General features: G+C 34.7%; 1 protein-coding gene across 1 annotated transcript in view; it reads left to right on the forward strand.

Annotated features, from left to right (window-relative positions):
• Positions 1-27,500, forward strand: part of LOC106875530 (cytochrome P450 3A21) — a 43,546-nt gene that overhangs the window by 4,690 nt on the left and 11,356 nt on the right. Inside the window, exons 2-11 of the mRNA XM_089342436.1 lie at positions 9,579-9,675; positions 11,667-11,719; positions 13,585-13,681; positions 15,465-15,578; positions 17,888-17,976; positions 19,492-19,640; positions 22,174-22,307; positions 25,078-25,198; positions 26,692-26,849; positions 27,111-27,199. Coding sequence (XP_089198562.1) covers positions 9,579-9,675; positions 11,667-11,719; positions 13,585-13,681; positions 15,465-15,578; positions 17,888-17,976; positions 19,492-19,640; positions 22,174-22,307; positions 25,078-25,198; positions 26,692-26,849; positions 27,111-27,199 — 1,101 coding nt within the window. The remainder of the gene's footprint in view (positions 1-9,578; positions 9,676-11,666; positions 11,720-13,584; positions 13,682-15,464; positions 15,579-17,887; positions 17,977-19,491; positions 19,641-22,173; positions 22,308-25,077; positions 25,199-26,691; positions 26,850-27,110; positions 27,200-27,500) is intronic.

The raw sequence follows: 27,500 nt of genomic DNA on the forward strand, positions 1-27,500 counted from the left end.
ACATATATACATACGAATATACAAAATAATATACGTATATACACACAACATACACACATATATACACATAAACACTAATAAAAGCATATACATAAATAAAAACATACATACACATATATACATAAATACACACATATATATAAATACATATAACACATATTGACCAAAACATACACACTACCATAAATATATATATATATATATATACATAAATATATATCTACACATACACACATGTACCTACCAAAACATATACATATAACAACAAATACACTCATACACACATATAATAAATAAAGAATAATATATATAAATACACACTCACCCTCCCATGCTCTCAAATATACATATTATATAGATACACATATACAGACATATATACATACACATAAAAATACACATATATACACAGAAAAAACATGCATATACATATACATATATACATATACATATATACATATATATACATATATATATACACACATACATAAATATATATATACACCTACATATATATACACCTACTAATTTATATATACAAATTACACACACTCACATATATACTTATACCCATATATATACATATATATACACATTTACATAAGTACATACATAAATATACATATACATATACACAAAAATACTCATAACTATATATATAAAAAAATATACAAAATATACACACAAATAAAAATTCACTCAAATAAATATATAAATAAGGAATATTCTAAAACAAAACTACACTCACGCACTCACTCACACGCACAATATATATAAATATACATCTATACTCACAAATATATATCTTTATACATACATGTAAATACAAATATACACTCAATATACACAAATATATATTAAAAAAACCAAAAAAAAACAACATATATATATATACACTTAAACCTATATAAATGACTGAAACAAGTAAAGAGTACACAACTGGTATTTATTTTTATGGTCTTTGATTACCGTAAAACAAAATTTGCCTTGGTAGTTATTTAAGGTTTGACGTAACGCCCCTTTAAGCCCATGACTTACCCCATGTTACAATTTAACAGTTGTTACAACAATAAAATTTTAAAAAATAAACATATTTATATACATACCAAACTAGTTTCAACAGTATTTTTTATTTGTCAATGGAAAAAATTTTAAATTATGAATTAGAAAAATATGTTTCAATAAAATCAAATATAATTTAAATGTTCATAAGATTTATTAATATAAAAATGTGGATCATCTTTTTAAATGTATAAAATTCAAGAGTATTATAAGTGATCGATGAGACATATGGATCACCAAAGTTTCGGTCATACTGAGTTAAGAGGGAGAAAAACAAGGGAGAAATGATAATAAAACAAAGGGTTTGTTTACAGTCTCGTGTGCAGGGATTTTCGCTTGTAACACCGTTTTTTTTTAATTCGGTGTATTTATAATTTTTTGCGTGAACAGATCTCATTTTTTGTTCCTTAAATACTGGTGACGTTTTATCTTTTCTGGGGGTCAAGTTTGTCGTTCTGCCTGGCTGTCTTCCCTATGAGGAACGGTCACCAGCCGTTCCAGTTCATTGATTTTTTTAAAAGGGTAATTGTGTTTCATTTCATGAAGTCCGCTTTTGATCGGAGGTAAAATTTCATTGGTCTATAGTTAGGTGACGTCAGCAACTGGTGTTTGCATGGTGATGTTGTATGGTGATTTGGAGTTGCGGTTTCGAAACCTGCGTGGAAAAATGTTACTAAAGTTTTTTTGAATTATGTCGGTTGTATCTGGTTGTTCTTTTGTGGAAAATTAGGGTCTCATTACCTTTTTTCTTTTGTGTTTTTTCTTCGTTCTAAAGGGTATTGAACTGTTTGTATTTTTTAATGAGCATGCGTTCTTTATTTAAACGGAATTGGGTTGAAGTGTTTCCGGTGCAATGATAGAGAGGGAAGATTTGGTATTTCAGGTTTATATTTTCGGGGCATTGGTATTTGGTCACGGGAATTTTCCTGGTCGTGGGGTCCTGAATTTGTTGCCTGTGTACCGTTAGTCTGTCTCTCAAGGTCGATCTAGTTTGACCTATGTAGTCTCCACCACACCCTTCACGTTTGAGAACATAGATTAAGTTCTTCGAAGCACAGGTAAAGTGATTTTTTATGGTAAAATTTTGACGTGACTTAAATTTGTATGTTGAGCACTCGAAGAGGAAGATACAAGTCCCGCAGCTAGGGCGGTTGCACTTTTTGACTAGTGGGTTGTATTTTTTTGTGGTTAATTTGCTGCTGGTGAGTAACTTTTATAGGGATTGCAGTTGTCTCTTGCCTTTAATGATCCTATGTGTTTCCAGTGCATTTTTCATTCGCAGGTCATTCATAAGGATGGGTATGTTTTTTTGGATGATATTGTATGCTTCTATATTTTAAGTCTGCCATGGTGTTTTTTGTTTCCCGTAACTCTTGGACGTCTATCGTTTTTAGACGTTCTATTATGTTTTTGATTAGACTGGTCGGGTATTTTCTATCTAGTAATGTGTTTTAGATTCTTGGAGCTGCTTTTCTCGGGTTTCGGGATTTGATGCAATCGCGCAAATTCTTGTTAAGTTGAAAGGTATATTTATTTAAGTATGTTTTGGGTGGCAGGAGGATATAGAAGATATTGTTTTGAGTCCGTTGGTTTGAAGATTTTGGTTTCAATTTCAGTATCTCTTATATGATTAAGATGTTCAGGAAAGGTATTTGTTTGTGGCTGTACTCCATTGTGAACTGGATACTGTGGTTAATATTGTTGAAGTCTTGAAATTTTGAGACTTGCTCAAGATTATGTGAGTTTCGAAACTGCAACTCCAGATCACCATACAAACACCAGTTGCTTGTATGGTGTTTGTATGCCAACAAGACAGAACGACAAACTTCTCCCCCAGAAAAATATACGTCACTAGTAATTTAAGATCCGTTCACGCAAAAAATTATAAATATCAATAAACATACATATATGTAATGACAAAATATGAAGTCCTATTGGAATTTACAAACCGCAGAGAAGAAACAATTCTAATCGCTTCTACACACCACTTTCCTTAGATAATAGAACTGCAAATATGACATCGTTACATATGTTTATTTTTATTTCTACATTCATTTTCCTATTTCCCTATATACTCCTTATTTGCTTCCTTTTCCAAAATAACTCTTTATATTGAACTCTAATATTTCCCTAGATTTAACCACCTCGCACGTCGTCTCTGAATAAGGGATATCCCTAATATCTTAGAACCAGATGTCAGACTAACTCTTTCACTTTATAAATGTCCTGAAAAATCCACACAGCCTTGGCTTCGTTGTCTCATTTTATTTAACACACACACTCATATATATACATATTTTGTTTCGAATTTGTGTGAAAGTGTACAGAATAATAATACTATATCAGTTGAATAAAGTTAAAACAGGGTGTGGTTTCCCCGTTTGTTATTATCTTTTAACATTAAAAAATATTTTTTAATGCGCATAAATTTAAATAGGCGCTTTCAAAGATGGTGTAATCATCAGATATCAAATGTGTTTAAGTTACAGTTGAGTTCTTGACAATTTTAGTACCTCTTAGAACGCTTCAACACACGTGTTGCCACACCACACCACACCACACACCATCGTACCACACCACATACCACCACACCACACCACACACCGCCACACCACACCACACACCACCACACCACAACACAACATACTACACCTCACCACACCACAGCACTACACCACAACACAACACAACACACAACACACCACACAGCACCACACCACACGGCACGACACCACACCACCACACCACATCGCACCACGCAGCACACACTAGCATTGACCACTTCCTAGCACCCACACCACACCACACTACATCACATCACACGACCCAGCGCACTATAGCACTGACCACTTCATAGCACCTACACCATCAACCCTACACCTACATATGCACACACCCACACATCAAGGTCACCAGTCCCTATCCACAGGCACACACACGCTCTCACATACACACGCACGCGCACCTCGTTTTGGGATCACTACTACTTTATATCTCCCCTTCTTCCTAGCTCTCCTGTATGACCACCTCTGTCCGGCCATCGCCATGATTGACCGATAGCTACTAAAGCTCTTTTTAATATTTTCTGTTTATTTTCTCGTGTTCCTTTCTGTTGAAGAGCGTAAGTTCGAAACGTAAAAGACTTTCTCACCTTTCCGAGCGTTAAACTAATACACCTGTTTGTTGTTTATATACCTGTCCTCGTCTTTTGTTTCTTTGTAAATTCCAACTATATATATATATATATATATATATATATATATTTACATTTATACATACATACATACATACACTCACACATACACACATATATATGTATAAATACAGCCACCATGATTGAATCCTAGCTCCAAAAGTTATATAAAAGTTATATTCATATATATATATATATATATATATATATATATATATATATATATATATATATATATATATATATATATATTATTTTGCTTAAAAGAGTTCCAACACTGTCTGTTTTTTATGTTTTATTTATATTCCTGCAGAACTAATGTGGGGTATAGAATATGGAATATACAATATATAATATGATATACAATATACAATATAAAATAAAATAAAATAAAAATGGATGGCACCATGAAAGAAAGTATTGAATGTAGATGAAATATTGAGTGTTCAATATAAAGGATCAAATATATAAATATATAAATATAAATATATATATATAAAGGCGACTCGAGTTTCAGGGCTATTTCCCTTCGTCATGGCCGGTATGACAGACTACCCCACATTAGTTCTGCAGGAATATAAATAAAACATAAAAAACAGACAGTGTTGGAACTCTTTTAAGCAAAATAATATATTCCTCTATACACAATCATACAAAAACCCCCACCTTTTTTGTATTTATTTTTACTCGCATATATATATATATATATATATATATATATATATATATATATATATACATACATACATACATACATACATACGTACATATATAATGTCTGGCACACACAGAGATAATGTGTGTGTATGTGTCTGTGTGTGTTGTATGTGTGTGTGCATGCATGGATGGAATTTATTGATATTTTAATGCATTGCCACCTGCATTTCAATATGTATTAAAACGTTTACAAATTTTGTCTCTGGATTAGTATTGTTGTTGTTGTTATTATTATTATTATTGATGTTGTTGTTGTTATAACTACAATATTTAACCTATATTATATTGGTTAAACTCGATACAATCCCATAAAACACTTATTGCTAGATGGTATCATTAGCCTGAAGCCAGTCGACATAACACCACGCCTCTAAACATTTGATCTTATATAAATATTAGCATGGCCTTTCAACATATAAAAAATACATATATAAAAAACACAGAAGGTAAAAAATATATATGCAAACAAAAATACGGACATGTAGAATGGGCTATCAAGAAGGTATATACAATCGACTAAAAATCTATATATATATATATATATATATATATAAGGGCATTACTATACAATAACGCCTCACGCCATGAGGGACTCTAAGGTCAGACTACTATAAAAAGCACATTTTTACCGAACGCGAGGAAATGCAACTCTCAAAGCCAGCCCCTTAAAACAGGCTGAATTATAGATCATGATTGCGTAGTTATTGTAGTATTATACAATCTCTACTCGTCAGTATAATATGGTCAAAATAAATAGAAATAAATAGAAAATCCACATACCAAACGAACACCGCATATCCAATACAGTACATAGAAGACTGTTCATCGCTATTTACCTATGTAAGTGGCGGGAATTTCGAATTGCATCTCGGTACATGTGTTTTTTTCTCAGAATAAACCCAGCATTGAATATATTCTGGTTATATATTTAAATTCAATAATAGGATGAATTCTTTTACAAGAATTTATCAAGTAGCTAGCGTGAAAAAAACATCATAAGGGGAAAAATCCATCATTTATTCCCAAAATATATATTTATTTATATAAGGGCATTACTATACAATAATATATATATATATATATATATATATATATATATATATATATATATATATATATATTTATATAAAGGGCATTATTACAGAAAAATAATAACGCCACACAGTGGACTTCTCAAAATAACCACATTTAGTACCTAATGCGAGGAAAAACAACCAACAGAAGATGACCAACTTTCTTTTAAATAGACTTAACTGTGTATCGACCGATTTCGCGATTACTAGAATGAATCTAGATTTCGTTCATCAGCACAATATTGTCCCAAAAATATATATAAATAAACAGAATTCTCACCTCACCAAAAACGAACAACTACGTATCCGAAAGAGTAAAGGGAATGAAGTTTATCTGTATATATCTTCATCAAAGAAGCGGGAAATACTTCCGGGTTGTTTTTGGGTACCCATGTGGAGACAGGAATAAAAAATTCAGCATTGAATGTATTCCGTGTATATATTTGATAAGTAAATTCAAAAAAGGATAAAACACTTTTACAAGAATTTTATCAAGAAGCCAGTGTGTAAAAAAATTCATAAGGGAAATTTCTATTCCCAAGAATATAATTATTCGTTTATATTTATATAAAGGGCATTATTACAGAAAAATAACAACGCCACACAGTGGCTGATGATATGTGCATCTCTGATCACGAGCAGAAGTAGTGGGGGAGTATCATAGCCATGTGTTGAGAGAAATTCTTTGAGGCTTGAAGTATTAACCTCTGGAAACATGGGTGTTTAGTTTTGAAAAGAAAAAAAAAAAAGGAAATTTCGTCCCTGAAGACAGAGAAGGAAAAGAATCCGAAGAAGCTGATTTACTATTCCTCAGAGACAATGGGCAAGGGAACATTGAAAATTGAAGACTGAAGATGTCCTTCCGCCAAAGTGGGGATGCAGGATGTCCTCGTTCAAACTTTTGAATTTCCATGTATCAGTTTTCATTTTAAACTCGACAAAGACAGGCAAGCAGTAAAAATATTGTTCAAATTAATAAAATATCTATCACGCTCTTCGAATTGTCTATTCACCTTCGTGAAGCGTTACGTAAATTATTTTACAATGCAATGGTGATGATGATGATGATGATGATAATAATAATAATAATAATAATAATAATAATAATAATAATAATAATAATAATAATAATAATAATAATGTAATAATAATGATAAAAATGTGTGATAAAAATATAAATCATCTCATTTACATGGCTCATTCAAAGCTCTTTGCAAAAAATGACAAAGAACAGCAGGGCTTACTAGCTATTTTTAAACACTTCAGTAATGATACTAGGATGCAATTTGGCCTCGATAAATGTGTAAAAGCTATCTTTATCGAGGGCAAAATGACAGAAACATATAACGTTAACCTTGAACAGCAGAATATCATAAAGGATTTAGAACCAGACGGAATCAAACATCCAGTGATGTGAGAAAGGATAAGAAGAGAAAGTTATCGCAGGGTAAGCGCAATACTGAAGACAGAGCTAAATGCAAGAAAAAGGATCGAAGTGATCAATACTTTAGCCATACCAGTCGTGACTTACAGTTTCAATATCTTTAACTGGTCAAATACTGAAATATATAATCTTGACAGAAAAATATGAAAATTGTTGACAATGCACCAACCCTAATGCACCAACCCTAAGGCAGATATAGAATGCACCAACCCTAAGGCAGATATAGAACAACTTTATCGGCCAAGAAAAGAGGGAGTCCGTGAACTTTTACAGCTGGGATCAACAATGAAGATTGCCACAATTTGCCTAGATATCTACCTGAAAAACTCTGAGGACAGGATGTTAAAACTTGTCTCAAAACATGAAAACAAGAAAGCATCATACTCAGTAACAAAATAGGCGAAGGAATATCTGAGTGAATTCCAAATACAACAAATTCCGGAATTAGAGTACTAGAATCAAGCAAAGAAAAACCTAAGTGTATGAAAACCCATGCTAAAACTGCTGCCTTATATATTCTTTCTGAAAAATGGCAAGAAAAACCTCTCAATGACTAATACCCAAAGAGAGCTAATAGTGCCGATGTTGACAAAGCCCTTACCCATCAATGGTTAATGGCTTCTAGCTTAAAATCAGAAACAGAAGGGTTTATCATAGCAGCCCATGATCAATGCCTACCTACAAGAAACTACCTGGCAGCAGTCCAACATGTCGTGTATATCAACAACAAAATGAAACTATTGATCATGTTGTCTCCAAGTGCAGTCTTCTTGTGCCAACAGAGTATCTCAACAGGGATGACAGAAAACCACAATATATTTGCAAAAACCTGGACCTGCCACGTGATAAAAACTGGTGGGAACACAAACCACCTCCAGTGCTTGAAAATCATCACATCTCACTCCTCTGGAACTTCACCATTCAAACTGACAGAAATATAGATGTGAATAGGCCAGGCATAATATTGAAGGACTTCAGACAAAAATCATGCCCTCTCATTGATATGGTTGTCCCAATCAATATAAACCTATCTGTCAAGACCCACCAAAACTCAGCAAGTATAAATATCTTGAAATAGAAATTAACAAAATGTGGAACCTCAAGACTAAAACAATACCTGTTGTCATAGTGCCCTATGAATGATAGCTGATTGCTACCTAGATCAGGTACCAGGAAAATCCCAAAAGGCAGAAATTCAAAAGATAGTGCTCACGGGAAAGGCCCATATCATACATAAAATACTGTCTATGTAATCTCAAATTTTAAAACAAACTCATAAAATACATTCATAATGATGGTGTTTTTAATGACCACAGGGGCCTCTTTACATACATATGTACATACATATTATTATTATCATCATCATCATCATCATTATTCCCTTCAGGGGACTGTCACATTAAGTTGACAGCATACAACTACTTCATCGTATCACTACTGCATAAATCTCTCCGAGAGATTTAAAAATGTATTATTTCTAAAATTTGAAATCAGTGAATGCATTTCACTAGAATTATTATATGTTTACAAGAGCTTGTCAGGCATATCCTACTAGTAGGTCATGCTACTCCAGACTGATGACGAGCAGAGACTCAGAAACATGTCTCTGGATGCAGGCTTAGCTGAGTGGAAGTGCTTGTCTTCCCTTTGTAAACATACGGACACAGGAAATGTGTCAAAGTCGACAGGAAGCGGTATAACTTCATACGTCTATCCAACAGTAGTATTATTCCCTTCAGGGTACTGTCACATTAAGTTGACAGCATACAACTATTTCATCGCATCACTACTGCATAAATCTCTCTGAGAGATTTAGAAATGTATTATTTCTAATCGTTTTAGCGATTTTGCCACCTCGCCGTCTCAAATAACAGCAACAATAACAACAACAACAACAACAATAATAATAATAATAATAATAATAATAATAATAATAATAATAATAATAATAATAATAATAATAATATTAATAATAATAATGATGATGAGGATGATAATAATATATATGCACACATGCATGTAAGAGGTCATTGTGGTCATTAAAAAAACCATCATTATAAATGTATTTTCTTTTTCTTTTCTTTGTTAGGTTTGGAAGAAGAAACTTTTCATATTTCAAAAGACTCGGTCTCTCTGGTCCCGAACCTATTTCTCATTTAGGAAACTTGATGGAGATAACGAAACTGGTAAATTCATTTTTATTTTTTCTTGTTTCAGTTTTCCTTGCATCAGACTTGAGTGGAATACGTCTAGATTTTTGCGATCAAATCTCTTCCTGAATTTCATCAAAACCTCCACAAAGTACTATGTTTCATCATCTGACCAGAAAGAACCCAGTGTATATAGATGATGCTCTTGCTGTTGATAAATGAGATCATCAAGGGCTTCCTGATGGACTTGCTTTACGTGGTGTTACGGGGTCTGAGAGTGCTAAGATGCTTCAATTGGGCACTCTGTCTCTTGGCCTCTGGATCATAACAGTAGATCCAGCTTTAGTCACAGGTCATCAGAAACTCAAGCACTCTTGGATTGAATGGAATCAGTTCCACCATCCCTGCAGTCACCACTGCACCTTTCCTTCTGTACGTCACTAAGCACCCTGGGAATAAACTATGCAAGCCTCAACGTCTAAGCCTTCCACATCATGTTGCAATGATGTTTCTGCTTCGACTCTACCTTCCATTGTTGATTCTGCTGGTGTCTCGAACCTGTTCCTTTTCTCCTCCATCTCAATCACCTTCATTCTTTTCTGGCTCTCTGATGGAGAGCTCACCCGCTCTTTCTTTTTCCTCCTATTCACAACTGTCAATGATTCCTCCTCTCTATCTTTCTCTCCTTCCGATACCACCACTTCGGTACTCTGTTCTTCACTCTGTTGTTTTTGCTCCTCCTTTTCGTTTTCTTTCTGGAGGCACCTTGCTTTCATGTGCCCCTTTTGATCACATAAGAAACATGTTGGTGGTTTTCCTTCCACTACTACTCTTTGTCTGACGTCTTCCGGGAGAATGATCTCCTCTGTGATCTCGTACAAGTCTTTTACAAGGCTCACTTGTATGGCCATCTCGAGGCCATATCCCCAGCAATTAACCTTTTTGGTTCTCGTAATCTTTAAGATTTTTACTTCATCCTCCATTCTCTGCATGATTGCTGCCACCAGCGATGCTTCCTTAATCTCGTGGGGTACTCTGCCAATCCTTACTCTGGTGACGCGTCTTCCACAGTAAGTCGACAGAAGTACCCATTCCGGTGTTCTTATCGGCACAGTGGAGTGGTTTATCGTGTCTTCTTCGTTGCCAAATCTTACTTCCACTGTGCCGTACTTCCTTCCACTTGTATAAAATGTGGTAAGTTCCTTTACGTCCTTGAAGCACTCCTCTATTACCTCTATTGGGGCAACCTCTATCATTTTAGAGGACGTGGATAACGTTCTGTAACACCCCCTCCTCTTCATCACCTTTCAACGCAGGAGAGCTTATTAGATATGTAGTAATGATATATTAAAATCAAAGTAATCTAGGGCGGATATAACTGCCTCCCTTAAAAACGTCTCAAACCTTCTGGAGTGTAACTTGTAAAGCATCCGAGACGTGAATGGAATTGCGGTAGAATACAAGAGAATACAAGAAAACTCTATTTCTTAACCTCCCAGGGTCAATAAAATATAATACCAATCCAGTATTTAATACTCATTTAGAATGTCATAAATATAAATGAGATTATAAATGACAAAGTGAAAGAAAATTCTTTTTAAAAGGAAAAAGACACATTGTACATCGATAGCGTATAAGACAAACCGTTTTTTTCTTTTGCCAAATAAATATCTAAATAAAATCAACGCGGGTCCCAAATGCAAAAGTGGGCCTTCCATAAAATTTAATTGATTAAAATCTTTTTTCTGCTGAAATTGTGGTGCATCTTATATGCACATGCATCTTTTATGCTTTCTGTGTGGTAAGAAGTTTGCTTCCCAGCTACATAATTCTGGGTTATATATATATGAGGGGACTGAAGAACGTAAAATGAAGAGTTTTACGCAAGAACACAATGCACAGCCAGTCTGGGAATTGAAACCATGATCTCATGATTGTGAGTGCAACATGCCTAACCATTGAGCTATATACCGTCCCAGAATCATTGATGTTATTAAAGTTGTTTATTTATACTTTAATATTTTCAGGGTTTTACTAAAGTATTCAAATACTGGAGGGAAATCTATGGTGACGTATATGGGTAAGAATGATTTCTTTGTGACTAAGGTAATCGAGAAGGGTTTAGCAGAATAGTTTCACACTGGCGGTGAGGACGGAGATGAGTTGTGAAATTCAAGGCACAGACCTATGAAAATAGGCAGGTACAGCGTACACACACTCACACAGGTGCACGTACACACGCCACACGCACACGCACACACACACACACACACACACACGCACACACACACACACACACACACACGCACGCACACACATAAATAAATCGGCAGTGGAACATATATCTCCAAAGAAGCACACTCCAAAAGTCAGAGCAGTATTTACATGAAGTTAAATATACAACCGGTCACAGTGTGACTAATGGTTTCGTATCCATAAAGGGCTTAACTTTATGGACGACTCTTCTGACTCTAACTAGAGTTAGAAAAGCGTTACAGTCAGTTAATTTGTAAACAAAAGTATAATATTCTAATGGACGAAGTGGGAATCCCACACTTTTGAAATGGGGGTACGAGTTAATGATCTTGCATCATGAGTTTATGAGAAACCCCGGGTCCAATGAGTCTTTAAGGATCCTTGCCCGCTATGTTATGCAAAGCTTGTATCATCTGCTCCTATTTATATAGGACCTTGGCTGTTCTATGATCCCCAAAATTAGACCCCACTCACCGTGCTGTGCAAAAATCAACCTTAGTACTTAACTTATACGTTGTTTCATCAACCCCAGAAGGTTGAAAGTCAAAGCTGACCATGACAGGATTTGAACTCAAAAAATAAAGGGATAAAACGTATACTACAACACTTCTTTCTGATGCTCTAACAATCCTGCCAGTGAAATTCCTTGACCTAGGGTTAGAGTAACTTGTCCTAGGGTTAAAGTAACTGTGTTTTATTAAGCCACAACGGAACTGTGTTTTATTAAGGTACAAGTGGGTTGAGAAGTACTTGACTGGGACTTTATTTCATCAACTCCTGAGGGATGAAGAGCAAAGTTGGCCTCAGCAGGCTTTGAACTCAGATCTACAACAAAAATCACAAGGCATTTATTCCGATATCCTAAGAAATTTACTAGTTTGTAAGGATGTCAGAAAGTTTCATGGTATGGGATCAGTCAAAACAATCAACTCCTGTTCTTGACTTGTACGTTATTTTATCGACCCGACAGGGTTAAAAAAGAACAGATTTGACTTTGTCAGGATTTAAAATCAAAACTCTAAGGACTTGGAACATATACTGCAAGTCATTTATACCGATACTCTTTAATGTTTATACTCATCTGCTTGACCTAAGGTTAAAATAATGATCCTTTTTACCATAAGCACTGATACTTAATTTATCGACCCCAAAAGGATGAAAAGCAAAGTCGACCTCAGCAGAATTTTGAACATCTAGCACCTTCGGATGATCTGTGCTCAACCGCTACACGACAGCTACTCAATTGTCAGTCAACTCCTACCACGGTCAGACCACCTCTGCTTATATATCTTGGTCGAGCCTACTTCTTCGCTTGAGGTCGTTGACACAACAGTTTATGAACCTGATTCACAACAAAAGGTGTCTTTAGATTTTCAGCTTTTCTATTACAGCAGCATTTGTTTCCCTGTATTTCCAGCTCATCCTGTCCAATCTGCTACAGATCCACATTTCAAACGCTTCTGTATTTTAATCCATAGCTTTGTACATTCTCCATGTTTCTGACCTGTAAAGAACAATGTAATTTTTAATCCATCATGTTTTCAAAAATATAAGACAGTTATATATTTGAAAAATCTTTGATAGCGCAGAATTAACTAGAGATCAGCAAACAACAATAGTAATAATGATGTATATTTATCACTATCATAGATTATTTCATTTCTGAAACAATATTTCTGTTTTTGGCAGTATGTACTTTGGAGTAGTTCCAAATTGTGTTGTAAGTGATCCAGAATTTATCCAAGAAGTTTTAGTCAAAAGATTTTCAAACTTTGTCAATCGAACAGTAAGTAATATAATCTTTTATCTTCTTTCTTTTCCATTCACTTGTTTGAATTGTACATTTTAAGATATTGTTGATATGTATGTATGTATGTATGTATGTATGTATGTATGTATGTAAGTACGTACGTTCGTATGTATGTATGTATGTATTTAAGATGCTAATATATTTTCGTACATTAATATAGTTTTTTATTCTACACACATATGTATATTATATTTTTATATATTTAAGTATCTGTAAATTTTTAATATTTTTCAATATTTCAACGAGTGATATATCAAATATATTTTAATAATTTGCATACAAGTTTTTATGGCTGAGAATATGTTGTTTTACTAATCTAAATTATTGAACCTACCTGAAATCTCCTTTTAAATATAATATATATATGTAAGCATGTGTGCATGTATGGCCCATTTCTCTTTTTAATTTAGCGTAAATTTTGACCGGTGACCTTCTTGGTAGCAAGGTTAGGAAGTAAAATATCTTGATTTAACAATCATTCTCTAAATCTCAAAGCCTTGCAGATTTTTATAGACCTAGAAATCATGATCATTTGTAGCGCATGGAATAGGTATTTGCATTCTTTTTCCAATATTCAGAGTTCAGCATGGTGGCGAGCTGGCAGAAGCGTAAGCACGCCGGGCGAAATGCTTCGCGGTATTTCGTCTGTCCTTACGTTCTGAGTTCGAATTCCGTCGAGGTCGACTTTGTCGTTCATTCTTCTAGGGTCGATAAATTAAGTACCAGTTGCGCACTGGGGTCGATCTAATCGACTAGCGCCCACCCCAAAAAGCTCCTTATCAATGGTCAATAGATATTCTCTTTCTCTTGTATTTTTCTTACTATTTTCGTGTTCAGGGTGTGTATGTATGTCATTGTTTAGTTTTATTTCAAGATTTATTACCAACTGACAAAGAGTCACTTTCTAATCTAGTTCCAAGGCTCGTTTATTGTATGATGTATGTATGTATGTCTGTTTGTATGTATGTCTGTTTGTATGTATGTCTGTTTGTATGTATGTCTGTTTGTATGTATGTCTGTTTGTATGTATGTATAAGTGAGGATTTGTATGTTTTGTTTTATGTATGTACTCTCATGCATATAGTTGTATGTCTAGACATCTTCATATATACTTAAATGATGAACTCTTTTCTGACGTTGGCAAGTTTGTTACTGTCTATGTAGGGTCTTACTTCAAGGTGGTTCTGTCTCCAGTTTAAGTAGGTTTGTACAATATTAGATTTACTTGTGGGGAATATATGGTATGATAGAAAGCCGTACGAACCTCTTTATTATCTCCCCTAGATCATTTTTCATTCTTTTTCTTTTGGTTATTTGATGACGAGTGTGGGTGGCCATCTGTTGAAATATTCCGGTTGTGGGGTACTTCCAGCTCTTGTATTTCGAGAAGACTTTGAACCAGTAGCTGATATTTCGAGTCGAATCTGGTTCATCATTCCAGTACGCGGTCCTTGGTGTTCCGGGTGACAGCAGAATCAGTTTGTATTTTGCTTTGGTATCACTGAGGCATGATGAGCTTGAACGTTGACATTAGGGGACGGATTTGTCTGTTTAGGGTTAATATTTTAAGACAACCCCTGCCTCCGAGTTCTTTGCATAAAAAAACATTGCTCGTAACGTAGCTTCTTAAGGCTAACAGTTCAGTATTCGTCTGTAGCATATCCATCACATCCATGCTATTATTATTATTATTATTATTATTATTATTATTATTATTATTATTATTATCATTATTATTATTATTATTATCCTTTCTCAGCGATTTGAAGGAGATGAAATCCATAATTTTGCACTTACATCAGCCAAAAATGATCATTGGAAATATCTACGCACTGTACTGAATCCTTCTTTTACTTCACATAAGATGAGGGAAGTAAGTATGTAATTCTGGATATATCTGAATCATCGATTTAAGAATTTATAAGATAAGTGCAGGCATAGGTGTGTGGTTAAGAAACTCTCTTAGCAACTACATGGTTTCAAAAACACAGCACACAGTCTGGTCCGGGGATCAAACTCACTACTTTATGATTGCGAGCTCGACGCTCTAATTAGGGAGCCATGCATATGTGTATATATATATATATATATATATATATATATATATATATGCATACATTCGATATTTATTGTGGATTTCCATTCATATATACACACCAATATATTGGCCCAGCCTGGAGTGAAGTGGTCATGGCCGGACCGTATATTATGCTCATACACAAACAAAAATAATGTATCATTTGAACTAATATTTGAATTGAATTTCTGCTTGGCAAACATTGCATGGTCATATCTATACAATTGCGCCCCCGACTTTGTTTCCTCATTACGTCCAGAAAGAAATATGTTTTTTAATTAAATTTCGTACAAATACCATTGAAATTGTGTAGATTGATCTTGATTATATCAGAATTTATTGTGAAAATTTGTTTCTGAGAATGGAAATAAGAGTTTCAGATAATCATATCTGTTTCCGTACACCTTTCAGAAATGTGGGTATTTTAAAATAAAATTTTGTACAGATGCCTTTCAGAATTTGTAAATTACGATTATATCAGAATTTGATATGAAAAGAAAAATGGTGAGCATGCACACATACATACTGATACGCATTTCAAATATCTACAAAATCAAACTTGAAATTTCTAAAACAAATGTTATGTGTATCAGTATATATGTGTGCGTGTTCGCCTTTTTTTCACACAAAATTCCTATATAATCCTAAGTAACAGAATCCAAAGGGCATTTGTATATAAATTCATTAAAAAATACAGTTATGAAGAAACAATACCGACACATGTGAATTTTCTGAAACTCCTTTCTCCACCCTTTAGAAAAAAATTGAAAATAAATTCTGATATAATCAGAATTTAAACTGTCTAAAGCGTATATGTAGAAAATTTCATTTAAAGAAGAAAACATTTTTCCGGAAGTTATGAGGAAACAAATTCGGGTTGGGAGGCAAAATAGTCTAGGTATGACTATTGCTTTGGCAACGGTAAATATTCTTTTAGAATTTTTCTTTTCAACATAAGTAATACTATGATAACTTTGCGATTTAATATCGATATGTCGGTTTGTTTTGTTTTACTTTCATTTGATATATAACAATAATTTATTATGAAGTTGCATGTTAAATATAAACAAACAATACGCCTCTTTCTTTTGGTTTGCATCAAAAGGTTGACAATAATGTGAATGAGATGGGGACAAATTTTCACTATACATAAACGTAGATAGGATAATGGTATTTACAATGATATAGTGTTTAGTAACGAATACTATTAAAATATATCGAAGTATGTGTATGTTTGTGTGTGTGTGTGTGTGTGTGTACTGAAATTTATTGCTGTATTTAGGTAGTAATTTTTCAATTTCTAAAAGCACGTTCTTTTAACATAATTTCATTTAATAGCTCTGTTTTACGTTTTCAACTATTGACGTTCAAATTTCCTTCATGCCTCATGTCTCACTAGCATTCACCCTATATGTATGTCATGTGTCTACATGTGAATGTACACTATAGAAATATACGATACAATGATATAAAGTTAATGTAAAAGGATAGCGTGGTCGGGCTAGTATGCATATAAGAGGATATTCACACTCAGATGCACACACACACAGATATACACACAAAACACGCACACACACATGTATGGACATACATGGGTAGGCGTATGCATTTGCGTGTTGAGTGGGGTACATGGTAGATTGATTGAGAAACAGGCATATAGGTTAGTAGGTGGATAGAGAGACAGACAGTCAATTAAAAAGGTAGATAAATAGACAATAGATAGATGGATAGATAGATGGATAGATAGATAGATAGATAGATAGATAGATAGATAGATAGATAGACAGACAGACATGCATATATACATATGTAGAGACAGATAGATAGAAAGATAGAGAGAGAGAAAGAGATTAATAGATAGAAAGAGAAAGATAAATAAATAGATAGGTAGATAGAGAGAGATTTTATTTGAGAACCTTCAATGTTTCTGTAACCACTTAATCTTTTGTGGGAAAATGATATCAAAGTATATAAGTAACTTTGAATAAAGAAACTGGATGACGTTGAGTCAGAGGTCAGAGTTTATTGATTGATTGATTCCAAAATTATTACCAGAATATCTTGAATAGCCTGTTTCTTGAACTACCATTCCATGTCTGTTGCAGATGAACGCAATGATTCAGACATGTGCTGATAATTTGGTGGAAAATATTGATAAGTTGGCAGAGAATGGAGAAGTGACCGACGTTAAAAAGTATGTAAAACTATTACAGGATTCTTTGTTAATCATTTATCTTTTATCTTTAACTTGTTCTAGTCATTGGAGTGCGGCCATGGTGGGGCATCTCCTTGCAGGGCTTTAGTTGAACAAACGGGCCTCGGTTCTTACATTATTTTAAAGTCTGGTACTTATTCTACTGGGGACTTTTGCTGAACCGCTAAGTTATGGTGACAGTATGAGTTGCCAAGTGGTGTTTGGAGACAAACACAATACAAACACAAAGACACACATATACATAGATACATACATACACACACACATATATACATATTCATAAATGCACATCTACATGCATGCATGCATATATGTATCCATCCATCCATCCATCTGTCCATCCATCGATACATACATATGATATATATATATATATATATATATACCATTCCTCAAGCATATCAAAAGCTACATAAGGAACGATCTATATATGCTCAATCACCTCCCTGAAACAATTAATAAAAACACCCTACCAGTATCTTTCCATGTAGCCATCTCTATTCCAATATCCCTCACAGCCTAGGAATAGAGGCAACGCAATTCTAGCTAGAGAATTACTCCAATGAACTCGCACATCGCATGCATCAAAAAGTAATTCGTAATAGAAGGGCTAAAATTCAACTTAGAGAATAACTTCTTCGTAATTAATGAGAAATTCTATCGACAATAATCGGGACTGCGAAGACCACGCAAATGGCCCCTTCCTTTGCTAACCTAGTCATGGGTACCTAGAAATCAATCTGTATCGTACGGTACTAGAGGAATACGGAAACCCATTGTCCCTGTACATAGAAAATAACTGGAAATGATATCTAGAAGACTGTTTCATTCTTTGGCACGAAAGGAAAGAGAGACTTAAAGAATTTCAAACACTTCTGAATGGACTTGATATAAACATTCAATTTACGTTGGAACACAGCCACCAACAACTTCCATGCTTCGACATCCTCATTAAGAAATCTAACAACAAAATAGAAACTGACATCTACTATAAGCCCACGGATTCCAAGGAATCTGACATTCAAGTCTTGTCACCCCAGACATAGTGGAATGAATATCCTTTACAACCTGACAAAGAGGATTTGTATTATAGTATCTGATAGAAGTCCGTCATATATACCTAAACGCACACACACACACATTCATGTATATTTTTATATCTGTGTGCTCCTTCGTGGCTGTGTTTGTTCCCTCTCCACTGCTTGGAAACGGGCGTTGGTGTGTTTACAGCTCTGTAACTTAGCAGTCCAGCAGAAGAAACCGATAGGATAAATACGAAGCTTAAAAACAAAAAATAAAGTCCTTGGGGCAATTCATTTACCTAAAAATTCTTCAACGCAGTGCTCCAGTATGGCCGCAGTCTAATGACTGAAACAAGTAACAGGTGAAAATATATATCAAATGAATTAACTAATTTTAAAACTATGACTGAAGTATTTTTATGGAAAAGAAAATTAATGTACATGTATGTACTTTTTACTTGATGTATTCTAGGTTGTTCTCAGCTTATGCCATAGATGTCATAGCAGCAACTGGATTCGGAATAATGGTGAACTCACAGAAAGACTCCGATAATCTATTGGTTAAAAAGGCTAAAGACATATTGACATTTAGTTTGTTTCAGCCTATAATCCTTTTAGCATGTTAGTATTCACGTTATATATTTTGAAGAATATTCCATCAAAATTTTACCGGTTGAAAAAAGGTCCTCAAACACCAGGCCAAGAATCATTTGGCACCAAGCCGTACACAAACACTAAATTCTAAAATTTTATTCCTATTTCATCTATCTATCTATCTATCTATCTATCTCTCTATCTATCTATCTATCTATCTTTATATTATTAAAAAATAGGGTAAAAAATCATATATTAATTAATATCGATTAATTACCAGGAAGCTGGCACATTTAAAGAATCAAAGAGATTCAGAAACAATATCTGCGATCTCAGGGGATTAAAGTACATTTTTATATATGACGTTGACCACTAACGTGGACATTCAATGTTCTAGAAATAGATCACATCTTGTGTCTAATAAGACCTAAATTGTTCTCAACATGAAATATAGCGTGATACCAAAACGTAAGCGCGCAAGACAGTTAAAATCACCGAAAACAATCATTATTAAACAGGGACCGGTTTCAAAATTTAACAATCTTACCGACTGTCTATTTCTCTTCAGCCTGATTTGTAATGCAACCATAATCATCAGAACCCCATACAAAATTGCCCACCGCCATAGGTGCGCGTGTATATGGTTCTGCTAATTACAGCTTAATGGTAAAATTCAAAAGTTGAGAACAATTTAGGTCTTATTAGACACAAGATATGATCTATTTCTAGCACATTGAATGTCCACGTTAGTGGTCTACGTCATATATAAAAATGTACTTTAATCCCCTGAGATTGCAGATACTGTTTCTGAATCTCTTTGATTCTTTAAATGTGCTAGCTTCCTGGTAATTAATCGATATTAATTAATATATGATCTTTTACCCTATTTTCTAATAATATATTAACCCTTACCGAGTTCTCATACTGGATATATGCGACGCAGTAAATATTTTCTGCAGACATATTCCTGGAATTAGCGCGCCAAAACGAAGACTTTTGAATTTTACCATTAATCTGTAATTAGCAGAACCATATACACGCACACCTATGGCGGTGGGCAATTTTGTATGGGGTTCTGATGATTATGGTTGCATTACAAATCAGGCTGAAGAGAAATAGACAGTCGGTAAGATTGTTAAATTTTGAAACCGGTCCCTGTTTAATAATGATTGTTTTCGGTGATTTTAAATGTCTTGCCCACTTACGTTTTGGTATCACGCTATATTTCATGTTGAGAACAATTTAGGTCTGAATAGACACAAGATGTGATCTATTTCTAGCACATTGAATGTCCACGTTATATATATATATATATATATATATATATAGGCGCATGTGCAGCTTTGTGGTATAATGCTTTCTTCTAAACCACACACTCCTGGGTTCTTTCCGTCCGCGTGGCAACTTGGGCAAGTTTCTTCTATTATAGCCTCAGCCGACAAAAACCTTGTGAGTGGATTTGGTAGACGGAAACTGAAAGAAGCCTGTTGTATATATATATATATATATATATATATATATATATATATATATATATATATATATATATATATATATATATATATTGTTACGACCTGGTGGCCTTAACCCGAATTTGCACAATCAACAATGATGGGGTGAACCCAAAACAACAACACACAATGAAGTTTTTCTTAACTATTATTGACAATTATGCGTCAGCATACACAAACAACCTACATAGAAAACAAATATATACGAATAAAATATATACAGTTTAGAAATTCTGACTCAGAAACTCGGCTTTACAAACTTAATTTTACAAACTTGGATTCGTAAATCTGGCTTCATTGGATTCATAAATCGTTGGATCAACGAATTTGGCCTCACAAACCTGGTCTCACAAATTTGGTTTCAAAAGAATAGATTTCGAAATTTGGATTCCGAAATTTGGCTTCACAAATTTGGCATTAGAACCTTGGATTTCCAACCTTGGACCTAGATGTGACAGAACTTATTTAAATCTGACAAACAAAAGTTCTGGCGAATTCCTGGAGCATAAAATAAATCCATAAATGCCTAATATAAAGGACAAATTGCAAAAATCTATCAGGCAAACATAGCTTCCAGAATCCGATTGAACAACCTTGTCTCACAGAAAAAAATCTTTAACTGTCACAAAAACTGAGCGTACAATTATCTGTGTTTATAAAGATTTACTAAGGTCTAACCAATTTGTTAGAATTTCACAGTTTGGCTATTTACACCTGTCTTCCCCCATTTTGACAATGGACTTCATCCTAACTATACAGTGCAACATGCCAAACTGCCTGTTTACCTGTTAAAATTATATGATAAAACGTTTTAATAATTTCTTAACAATATATATATATATATATATATATATATATATATATATATATATATATATATATATATCAACCACATAGAGTCCCTCGGTGAATAAATAGAAAACCTTGATTTCATTTTTTTCGATTTTTATTTGATTTCTGCCCTTATATTTTTACCATTATATTTTTGTCCTTAAATTTAAAAAAGATATTAAAAAAAACTCACAGTTATATCAAATGTTCTATTTCAGGTGTTTTGCCGTCTTCTGGAAAATTCATAGCAAAGTCCGGATTGGTAAAATTCCTTATTGGGAGGCAATTCTTCTTCAGGAAGTTTTGCAAGGAACTAATAGAAGAACGAAAGAAAATTCCAATGGATAATAGCGTAAGTTTTTCTTTTATTCCTTTACTTGTTTCAGTCATTGGACTGCGGCCATGCTGGGGCACCAACTGGAAGAATTTTAGTCGAATAAATCGATCCCAATATTTTTCTTCTTTTCAAGCCTTGTACTTATTTTATTGGTTTCTTTAACCGAACCACTAATTTATGGGCGACATAAATCAACAATGGTTGTCAAGCCACATACAAGACAAATACACACACACACACACACACACACACACACACACACACACACACACACACACACACACACACACATACATACGCACGCACACATACACATACACATACAGCATTTTTCAGTTTCCATTAACCAAATCTACACACAAATCTTTGGTCGGAATGAGGTTTTAGTAGAAGACACTTGCCCAAGGTGCCATGCAGTAGGGCAGAACCTGGAACCATGTGGTTAGGAAGAAAGCTTCTTGCCACACAGCCACCCCTGCACCCAAGTTCTGAATGTGTTATTTAGAATTTAGATATAGGAGTTAAATGTGTTCGATGTCTCACTTTTTATCTCAAAAATTATATAAAATGAAAGCTCACTAGATAATGTTTCTCTTTCTCTATCCTCCTTTCTCTCTCTCTCTCTCGCTCTCTCTCTCTCTCTCTCTCTCTCTTTCTCTTTCTCTCACTCTCTCGTTCTATTATTCATAGGGCCTACTGCCTGGTTTCTATGGCCTTTAAGTTACTGAGACAACTTGGTCCTGAACGGGATTCCAGTCTGCTAGAAAATACGGTCAGCCGAATCTCCCTCAAATCACATCCTATTGTCAATAAAAAAAGGAATGAGAGAACAAAAGAATATAGGGATGAATACATAATTCTTTTATTCCTTCACTAGAGTAATTCCTTGTACTTTGGCTATCGTGGGGCCGATCATATAAGTCCTAGTATTTAGATTAGTTAGGTAGATAATCGATCTTTATGAAAGGGTCATTACCTCTTGTTGTAAAGGGACATAAACCAGCACAATATTTTATACCATACACGCATAAACATTCATATATGAACATAACTAGAAGCCTTTGCCCCGAAGCTTAGTGCGTACAGGGCTGGTTACCTGACATATAAATGACCAAGGTCATAACACTGTTCCTTAAAGGGCCACCAGTCTGTTGCAGGGCTGCTCATTTACAGCTGAATGAACTGGAACAAAATGGAATGAAATGCTTTACTCAAGAACACAACGCACTTCCTGGTCCAGGAATCGAAATCACGATCTTGTGATCATGTGTGCAACACACTGACCACTCGGGTATCTGCCTTCATTCATGTAGTCAATCAGGTTGGTAATGGCAAATATAATGGCCAATTTTAAGGTTCTATTAAAAATGAAAAAGCCCATGATTAAGACAATTATTTATTCGTTACCATAATTTCCATTAACATAATTTCCTTCCATCTGTCAACAAGCTTATAAATGCCACACTTGTAAAATTGTTTAGGTTTTCATGCGAACTATGAATCCAATTTATTTTCAACCACTTCACTTGGTGTCATCTTAAGACCATTCAAATGGTTCTGTAGTCCCCGAAACAAGTGATAATCAGAAGGAGCAAGGTCTGAAGAATATGGAGGATGAAGCAATATTTCCCAACCAAGCTCTTCCAAGAGATCTTTGGTCAGTTTTGCTGTGTGTGGACGAGCATTATCATGATGGAAGATGACACTGTTTCTGTTGACTAAGAAGGGTTGTTTTCTGTTCAAAGCAACTTTCAAACGGTGACATTGATCACAGCAGAGATTAGCAGTAATTGTTTGATTGTTGTCTAACAGTTCGTAATGGACACTTCATTCAATATGCTACTATCCAATCAACATGGTTTTCCTTGGATGAAGTCCTTCTCTTGGTTGTTGAACAGGTCTTCCTACTCGACTGATCTACGATCGGAGGCGTTTAACGTTACGGTAAAGGATCCACTTCTCATTATCTGTAACAAGCCTTCTGGTTCCGGACCCGGAAGTGTATTGCCCTCTAAATGCTAAGCGTTAACAACACGAACTTTGAAGGTCACTACATGGCCTAGTGATTAGAGCATTGTACTCACACCCACAATATCGTGGTTTCTATTCCAGACCAAGTAGTGTATTGTCCCAGTCCAGTCAGCTGGCGAAAATGAGCAACCCTGACAGATGGCATCATATTCAGGAAGAACTTTGCGATCAGTTATACATCATGGAAATTTGATAAATGGCTCCATGAATCCTGCAGGGATTCCTTTATTTGTTTCTTTTAATATACGCTGCAGTTACATCTCTCTATCCCGCAGGAGATTTTCTTGCGAATTTTCAGTTCATAAATAACTGCATCACAAAAAGCAACCTATTGTATGTAAAGCTATTTTTTACATGTTGGAGTGTAATTGCTCGTGATAAGAACTTTCTCTCCTGGAATAGTTGGGCGAAAAGATTCTTCACCTAAATTAGTATGAATGTACATTTTATTCTGGGCCGCGAGTAACGTCATTGGATTATAGATTTCATGTATTTCTGTGTCGTTCCGTTTCATCAACTTAGTCATTCACAGCCCAGTAAGTATAGAAACTTACCTACGAAAAAGCAACCAGCTTCCATCTACAAAATTTTCTCACAAAGCTTTGGGACTGCACGTAGAGCTGTGTGGTAACAACATCGCAGGCGTAATGAGTTTGAATAGAGTAAAAGTATTTAATTTTGTTTATCTGCATTAATTCATTATTTTCAAATTATTACTTAAGATAATTATTTATTTTTGAAAATTATTTTGTAGATGCACAAAAACCTTTTAAATCTTATGATAAAGGCTCAACTGAAGGGTCATGAGACATTGCTCCCAGAGGTAGAAAAGGAACTTCACTTAGAAAATATAACTGACTGGCGAACTAAAAGAGGTTTGTATGTAACTCACATGCAGTTTCTCATTCAGCAGTATCGAAAACTGACCAGCTTTGTTGTTGTACCTATCATAATAATTTTCAAATTGATTTCTTTACATACATACATACATACATACATACATACATACATACATACATACATACATACAGTTCTCTTTGATCTCGCGAAAATGCTTTCCAGGGAGCAAACCATAGTCTCCCCAACCAGAAACAATGACATCTTAAACCTCTGCTTCACCAATAATGTGTAACCTATTCACAATGTGAAGATATTACCGACAATTTTCGCAGGCCACAGCATGATACAAATGATGATGTTTGGTCAAAAACTAATTAAAGGTGTATTTCACACAGATGGCACTCAAACTGTATTCAGTCTGAACTTCTACAACGCTGACTGGAAGTCAAATGAGAAGTTGATACTCCAGCAAAACTGGTTTAGAAGTCTCTCTATGCAAGACATTGATGTGTAACTAAAAGAATTCATATCAATATTACGTAAAACAGCTATTTGATAAAATAAATTCCAGAATGAAATATGTACAAGGTTCATTATGATTGTCTACAAACCCAGCATGGCTGCAGGTCATGACAGTCACCAGTAAAAGAATAGAAGGATAAAAATTGGAATGATGTAGTGAAGAGCGATTTAAACTCGTTATATTCATTTACTCAGCATATTCCTCTCTCCGATTCACTCACTTATTGCAATTACGACTTTTGCGATATCCTTAATTCCAGGAACTTTTCAGACCCACCTCGTATACTTTCTGGTGAATTTAGCATCTGAGATGCTTTACTCTATGCAGAAACTCCAGGAGCTACTCAGAGTTATTACAATATTTTCTGAATGCGTCACTATATCATAAACCTCTCTGCATCATCAGCTGGTATCTCAGGGCCACAAGCATTTCACCCCTTAACCTCTACACTTCACCTGAGCGGGACAGCGTGGACTGAATTGGTGTTCATTTGCCGAAGGGTTCTACCTGTAGTCTCTTGTCAATTACAGCAAACCTGAGCTGGTTTCATCTGCTATGGCTACCACATCGGTGGCTTCTTTCAGTCATTTGTGTCCAAGACCCATCTTCTCCAGGAAATAACAAATAAGAAATAAAAGGTTAATATCCAATATCAAACATTCTCATAAACTTTTAAGAATGATGTTAATCTACACATTTATACATTTTAAATTAATTTCAGATGGTTTCAAATTCCGGCGCAAGGATAGCAAGTTCGGGGGTGGGCTTAAATGCATTACATCGATCCCATTACTCGACTAGCATTAATTTTACCGACCCCGAAAGGATAAAAGTCAAGGTCAACTCTGGTGAAATTTAAACTAAGACGAAATGGCACTCAGCATTTTAGCCACCGTGCTAATGATTCTGTCAGAACGCCACCTATGAGAATGATTAAAAACATAACAAGGACCTCTCTCAGAACAAAAGGTATTTAATCATAATATTTATATTGTTTTTCCATAGGAATGACGGACAATGAAATCGTGGCCCAATGTACGATGCTTTTCATGGCTGGTTACGAAACTACCGCTTCTACTCTTACCTTCTTTACATATTTGATGGCAATAAACCCTGAACATCAAGAAAAATTGCACCAAGAGATTGAAGATGTTTTGGGAGAGGTAAGTATATTACAGCTATTTAGAAATTTCGTTGCTGATTTAATTCAAGATTTACGATTTTTGGCGAATGTGCTAAAAAAAAAAAGGTTGGCACTTGCCCTCAAAGTTTGTCCGGGCAAGTGGGGACCTTCATCATGCTAAAGAGATATACTCCATCGTTGAGACGGTGGCAAAACAAAATTGCTTGTGTGGAGCCCTAATAAAACTTGAACAATGAGATTATTAATACTGTTATAATAATTTCCTTATTTTCTTTTCTAGGATCTTGCTACTTACGACAGTGTTCAGAAATTACCTTACCTCAACATGTGCATGGATGAGACACTGAGATTGTATCCCGTTGTACTTTCGTACGTTTCGTTTAATTTTGCTTCTGTTATATACACACATATTTTCTTCAGTAGGTTTTCCCTTACTTCACTGCGATGCATACATTTTTGCATATGTATATTTACGTATATGTGCTTTGTAGGAATGAGTGAGTGTTTGGATGTCCACTTGTATGTATATTTGTAGGTATGTATGAATATTGGTGCACATGTGTACGTGTGTGTACACACACGCATGCCTACGTACCTACATGCATACATACATGTATATATTTATGTATATATATGTGTGTGTGTATATATATATGTATGTATGTATGTA

Source organism: Octopus bimaculoides, chromosome 26 (assembly GCF_046866305.1).
Source record: "Octopus bimaculoides isolate indiv1 chromosome 26, ASM4686630v1, whole genome shotgun sequence".
NCBI lineage: Eukaryota > Metazoa > Mollusca > Cephalopoda > Octopoda > Octopodidae > Octopus > Octopus bimaculoides.